Below are 7,038 nucleotides of genomic sequence, written 5' to 3'. Positions count from 1 at the left end.
CTTGGTGGCTGACTTGCTGTTGTTCCCAAACTCTTCACTATTCTTATAATAAAGTTGACTTTGGAATATTTCGGAGCGAGGAAATTTCACGACTGGATTTGTTGCACAGGTGGCATCCTATGACAGTTCGACGCTGGAAATCACTGGGAGCGGCCCGTCCTTTCACAGATGTTTGTAGAAACTGTCTCCATGCCTAAGTGCTTGATTTTATATTTTTTAGGACACCTGATTCTGATCATTTGGATGGGGGGCCAAATACTTTTGGCAATATAGTGTATGTGTTCAAAGTTAAAGTACCAATGATTGTCACATACACACTAGGTGTGGCGAAATTATTCTCTGCATTTGACCCATCACTCTTGATCACCCCCCTGGGAGGTGAAGGAGCAGTGAGCAGCAGCGGTGGCCGCGCCCGGGAATCATTTTTGGTGATTTAACCCCCAATTCCAACCATTAAGTTCGGAACACAAAGTCTCTTAGTTAATATTACGCAGACTAACCCTGGCACATCTATGTGAATAAATCACTGAACAAAAATATATAAACTAAGAAATAAGAGTAAAAATTTAAGTTTTTAATTTCATCACGTTTTCAAACGCGCTAAGTCAATTAGCGTTGATGCTAGTTCATGCTTGTAAACGAGCCAGAGTGTTAGCAATGATTCTAAACATCAACCCGAGGGACCTCCGGGGTCCCCTTTTTAACAATATAGAGCGTGACGAGAGTAAATTACCATGTTTTTTGTCGTTTGTCGATTTTCCGCCGGTTTTTACATCCCTCACGTTGTCCGTCGTGTTGCCGGACGCCATTATTGTGAAGAAGCGGAAGGGACGCAACGACTTTCTTCTTCGTGTGTCTTCAAATGTTAGGCCAGGCGGAAACTACCGCCCGCTACCTTCAAACAAACGATGCAAAAAAATCCTAATGTAACAAAAAATAACATATTGAACTGCTGCCTTGAAATGTTGACGCTAATAATAGAAAGCTGACATGCTGGTATTTATTTCGTTTAAAAAAAATCTATATACTATATGGTATTAGTTTTGAAAGTGAAAAAGTGGACATCCCCGATTTAAATCCTATAAAATGATCATTATTGTCAAGTCCTTACATGCACTCAAACAGACACGTCACTTCCTGTACTCGCTAATTTTTTTTAATTTTCTGGGACGTCAAGTGTTATATGTAAATGTTTCAGTAATATGTAAAATCAAAAAGCATGCATAGTAGGAAACAAGAACAACAATATAAGAAAATTAGCAAAGGGTAGATTAAAAAAAAAATCCATTATAAATTTCTCTCTCATTCACTCTCCTGTCATTGCACTGTATGACGCCGGGGGGCGCCACTGAGTCCCAGTAAATGAATATTAAATGTATTATATTATTATTATATTATATTATATATATGTTATTATATTATTATATTATATTATATATTATTATTATGTTATTATTATTATATAATCTTCACAGCTGGCATTTCACTTACATCCTTACCTGCAGGTTAACATAAAAAGTACACTTTTACAATGGTCACTATGGTTAGTTGGTGTAAATAAAGTCGAAAAAAAGATGGATGACTTTGCTTTTTGTTGAATTGAGTGTGAAATTCAATGTTTGATGACAATGATGCTTCCAAGTCAACACAACATTGATAGATATTTTAACACAATGTCGATAGCAATATGACTTTGATGGCAATATGTGGTTGTATATTAATAATGTATAATAATCTTTAGCAATGATGATGTACAAAACCCAGAACCAGTGAAGTTGGCATGTTGTAGAATTCGTAAATAAAAACAGAATACAATGATTTGCAAATCCTTTTCAAATTATATTCAATTGAATAGACTGCAAAGACAAGATATTTAATGTTCACACTGAGAAAGTTTTTTTTTGTGTGCAAATAATCAGTAACTTAGAATTTAATGGCAGCCACAAATTGCAACAAAGTTGGCACAGGGGCATTTTTACCACTGTGTTACATGGCCTTTCCTTTTAAAAACACCCAGTAAACGTTTGGGAACTGAGGAGACACATTTTTTAAGCTTTTCATGTGGAATTCTTTCCCATTCTTGCTTGATGTACAGCTTAAGTTGTTCAACAGTCCGGGGGTCTCCGTTGTGCTATTTTAGGCTTCATAATGCGCCACACATTTTCAATGGGAGACAGGTCTGGACTACAGGCAGGCCAGTCTAGTACCCGCACTCTTTTACCATGAAGCCACGCTGTTTTAACAAGTGCAGAATGTGGCTTGGCATTGTCTTGCTGAAATAATCAGGGGCGTCCAGGTGGCTCTTTTTCCCCTTTGGTCTAGAGGACACGACGTCCAGTTTCCAAAAACTATTTGAAATGTGGACTCGTCAGACCACAACACACTTTTCTACTTTGCATCAGTCCATCTTAGATGACCTCGGGCCCAGCGAAGCCGGCGGCGTTTGTGGGTGATGTTGATAAATGGCTTTGGCTTTGCATAGTAGAGTTTTAACTTCCAGATGTAGCGACCAACTGTAGTTACTGACAGTGGTTTTCTGAAGTGTTCCTGAGCCCGTGTGGTGATATCCTTTACACACTGATGTCGCTTTTTGATGCAGTACCGCCTGAGAGATCCAAGGTCACGGGCTTAGCCGCTTACGTGCAGTGATTTCTCCATATTCTCTGAACCCTTTGATGATATTACGGACCGTAGATGGTGAAATCCCTAAATTTCTTGCAATAGCTCTTTGAGAAATGTTGTTCTTAAACTATTCGACAATTTGCTCATACATTTGTTGACAAAGTGGTGACCATCGCCCCATCATTGTTTGTGAATGACTGAGCATTTCATAGAAGCTGCTTTTATACCCAATCATGGCACCCACCTGTTCCAAATTAGCCTGTTCACCTGTAGGATGTTCCAAATAAGAGTTTGATGAGCATTCCTCAACTTTGTCAGTCTTTTTTGCCACTTGTGTCAGCTTTTTTCAAACATGTTGCACGCATCAAATTCCAAATGAGCTAATATTTGCAAAAAATAACAAAGTTTACCAGTTCGAACATTAAGTATCTTGTCTTTGCAGTCTATTCAATTGAATATAAGTTTAAGAGGATTTGCAAATTATGGTATTCTGTTTTTATTTACCATTTACACAACGTGCCAACTTCACTGGTTTTGGGTTTTGTAGTAGAGAGAAGACAGGTATGTCATTATTAATGTTGCTTCTAACATACAGCTGGATGTCAATATTATTTCTGTCAGGTTCAAACACTGATGACATCTATTAAACAGACAAGAAGCAAGGAACCATGCAGAGACAGAGTTCAATTTAGCTCATGAGGAGAACGCATGGAGCTGCACACTTAGTCACAGTCTCGCCCTACACTCTAAGGCAGTGGTTCTCAAATGGGGGTACGCGTACCCCTGGGGGTATTTGAAGGTATGCCAAGGGGTACGTGAGATTTTTTTTTTAAATATTCTAAAAATCCTTTATAAATATAAATAAAAACCTATCTTTTTTTTCCAAATAGTTCAAGAAAGACCACTACAAATGAGCAATATTTTGCACTGTTATACAATGTAATAAATCAGAAACTGATGACATAGTGCTGTATTTTCTCCCACGGCGTGGCGCAGTGGGAGAGTGGCTGTGCGCAACCCGAGGGTCCCTGGTTCAATCCCCACCTAGTACCAACCTCGTCATGTCCGTTGTGTCCTGAGCAAGACACTTCACCCTTGCTCCTGATGGGTGCTGGTTAGCGCCTTGCATGGCAGCTCCCTCCATCAGTGTGTGAATGTGTGTGTGAATGGGTAAATGTGGAAGTAGTGTCAAAGTGCTTTGAGTACCTTGAAGGTAGAAAAGCGCTATACAAGTACAACCCATTTATTATTTATTTATTTTACTTCTTTATCTCTTTTTTTCAACCAAAAATTATTTGCTCTGATTAGGGGGTACTTGACTTAAAAAAATGTCCACATGGGGTACATCACTGAAAAAAGGTTGAGAACCTCTGCTCTAAGGTACAGCTCCCGCGTCCCTCTATTTATTCATGAGTTTCATAGTCAACATCACTGAGGCCGCATCTAAAAAGGAGTGGTCACATATATCATGCAAAGCAGGTCCAGGGCGCACAATACGTGACGGAATGTGCTGGGGGCCTTGTGATTTCGCTTTGTATCCGCTTCGTCTGCGTGCTGTCGTCTTATCTGCGTTGAGGTCCTTGAAGTCCTTGGCTGTTAGCGGGCTAAAACAAAGATAATATCTGCGGCTGAGGTCACCCCTCAGAGAAGAAGTTTCGTCCTTGCACAGATACAAAAGTCTAACTTGAGCACAATAGCTAATAACTATAGCAACGGACTTTAAGCATACTAAAGTTGTGTGGTAACATATATGCATGATTATTCTAACAATTTCCTATAGGCATGAATGTGTGGTGCAAGTAGTGTTTGGATGCTACTTTGCATTCATTCTGCAACCTAACCTGCAAAGCTCATGGCATAGATGTCCTGGGAAATAACGCCAAGACAATCTACTAGACTTGATCAAGTGTCCTCTACCCATACTTGCCAACCCTCCCGGATTTTCCGGGAGACTCCCGAAATTCAGCGCCTCTCCCGAAAACCTCCCGGGACAAGCAGTCACGTTTTCGTCTACCGTAAAGCAGTTTGTCTGCCGTAAACAGCAATGTTGTGACACTCTTAAACAGGACAATACTGCCATCTACTGTGCATGCATATGTGACATTAACATCTAGGGCTTTTAGAGAGTGCAGTGCACAACTGCGCACACAACAAGGAGACGAAGCAGAATGCATCATCAGAGAGGGTGTTCAGCATGGTTAGAAAAATAGTGACAGAGAATAGAACAAGGATGGACAATTCAACCCTTAACTCAACAATGAGTAGATGAGTGTTATGTGTGTGTATATGTGTAAATAAATGAACACTGAAATTCAAGTATTTCTTATATATATATATATATATATATATATATATATATATATATATATATATATAGCTAGAATTCACTGAAAGTCAAGTATTTCTTATATATATATATATATATATATATATATATATATATATATATATATATATATATATATATATATATATATATATATATATATATGAAATACTTGACTTATTATTAGTATTTCTTATATATATATATATATATATATATATATATATATATATATATATATATATATATATATATATATATATATATATATATATATATATATATATATATATATATATATATATGAAATACTTGACTTGGGGAATTCCATCCATCCATCCATCCATCTTTTTCCGCTTATCCGAGGTCGGGTCGCGGGGGCAGCAGCTTAAGCAGGGAAGCCCAGACTTCCCTCTCCCCAGCCACTTCGTCCAGCTCCTCCCGGGGGATCCCGAGGCGTTCCCAGGCCAGCCGGGAGACATAGTCTTCCCAACGTGTCCTGGGTCTTCCCCGTGACCTCCTACCTGTCGGACGTGCCCGAAACACCTCCCGAGGGAGGCGTTCGGGTGGCATCCTGACCAGATGCCCAAACCACCTCATCTGGCTCCTCTCGATGTGGAGGAGCAGCGGCTTTACTTTGAGCTCCCCCCGGATGACAGAGCTTCTCACCCTATCTCTATGGGAGAGCCCCGCCACCCGGCGGAGGAAGCCCATTTCGGCCGCTTGTACCCGTGATCTTGTCCTTTCGGTCATGACCCAAAGCTCATGACCATAGGTGAGGATGGGAACGTAGATCGACCAGTAAATCGAGAGCTTTGCCTTCCGGCTCAGCTCCTTCTTCACCACAACGGATCGATACAGCGTCCGCATTACTGAAGACGCCGCACCGATCCGCCTGTCGATCTCACAATTCACTCTTCCCTCACTCGTGAACAAGACTCCGAGGTACTGTAAATATACTCCTCCCCTCTTAACCACGCCCCCAACCACGCCCTCCGACCACGCCCCCACCTCCCGAAATCGGAGGTCTCAAGGTTGGCAAGTATGCCTCTACCGCCTTCTCGGCCTTTTCAAGAGCAGTAAGACAAAAGTCTTAAAAGAAGTTGAAAAGTGTCACTCAGTGCCACACGGGGGCGCCACTGAATCCCATTCAGCAGAGTGGCTATAAAGAGAGTATGGACAACTGAAGGAGAGGCGCCATGTTTGCTACCAAGGACGTGTGCGGCTGGACCCGGAAGCATGCAGTTGAGTCGTTCTGACGTTAATTCTTCTGTTGAAATAAACCAAAAATAGTCTATATATAGTTATAAACATGCTCCAGCTCATTAACTGACAATAAAACATGCTTTTATTTTGTCAAAAGTATCATTTTGCGGCCGTATTTGACACACTCTGCTGCTACGTTCCTGCAGTTTGGTGACCAGCAGGCACTAACACGCACCCCACGGAACATCATCATCATCATCATCATCAGCCGTTGTCAGTCCACTGCTGGACGAAAGCCTCAGCATGTTTCTGCCATAGTGAACGATCTCTAGCTGCTCCCTGCCACTGCACTGTTCCCCAATATTTGTCTATTTTATCTCGCCATCTCACTCTCTGTCTTCCTCTATTTCTGCTCCCATCCATGGGTCTCCATGATGTCATTAGGGAAGTCCATCTATTATCTGTTCTCCTACTGATATGTCCAGCCCACTTCCACTTACTTAAAGGGGAACATTATCACAATTTCAGAATGGTTAAAACCATTAAAAATCAGTTCCCAGTGGCTTATTATATTTTTCGAAGTTTTTTTCAAAATTTTACCCATCACGCAATATCCCTAAAAAAAAAGCTTCAAAGTGCCTGATTTTAACCACCCGTCCATTTTCCTGTGACGTCACATAGTGATGCCAACACAAACAAACATGGCGGAAAGAACAGCAAGCTATAGCGACATTAGCTCGGATTCAGACTCGGATTTCAGCGGCTTAAGCGATTCAACAGATTACGCATGTATTGAAACGGATGGTTGTAGTGTGGAGGCAGGTAGCGAAAATGAAATTGAAGAAGAAACTGAAGCTATTGAGCCATATCGGTTTGAACCGTAT

At 40.7% G+C, this 7,038-nt stretch overlaps 1 protein-coding gene across 1 annotated transcript in view; it reads right to left on the bottom strand.

Annotated features, from left to right (window-relative positions):
- krr1 (KRR1 small subunit processome component homolog) overlaps positions 1-876 on the bottom strand; it is a 19,807-nt gene extending 18,931 nt beyond the window's left edge. The window contains exon 1 of the mRNA XM_061961248.1: positions 734-876. Within this exon, the coding sequence (XP_061817232.1) occupies positions 734-809 (76 nt within the window). The 5' untranslated portion in view covers positions 810-876. The remainder of the gene's footprint in view (positions 1-733) is intronic.
- Positions 877-7,038: the final 6,162 nt, after the last annotated feature.

Source organism: Nerophis lumbriciformis, linkage group LG05, assembly GCF_033978685.3.
Source record: "Nerophis lumbriciformis linkage group LG05, RoL_Nlum_v2.1, whole genome shotgun sequence".
Taxonomy (NCBI): Eukaryota; Metazoa; Chordata; class Actinopteri; order Syngnathiformes; family Syngnathidae; genus Nerophis; species Nerophis lumbriciformis.
This window is presented reverse-complemented; position numbering and strand designations above follow the sequence as displayed.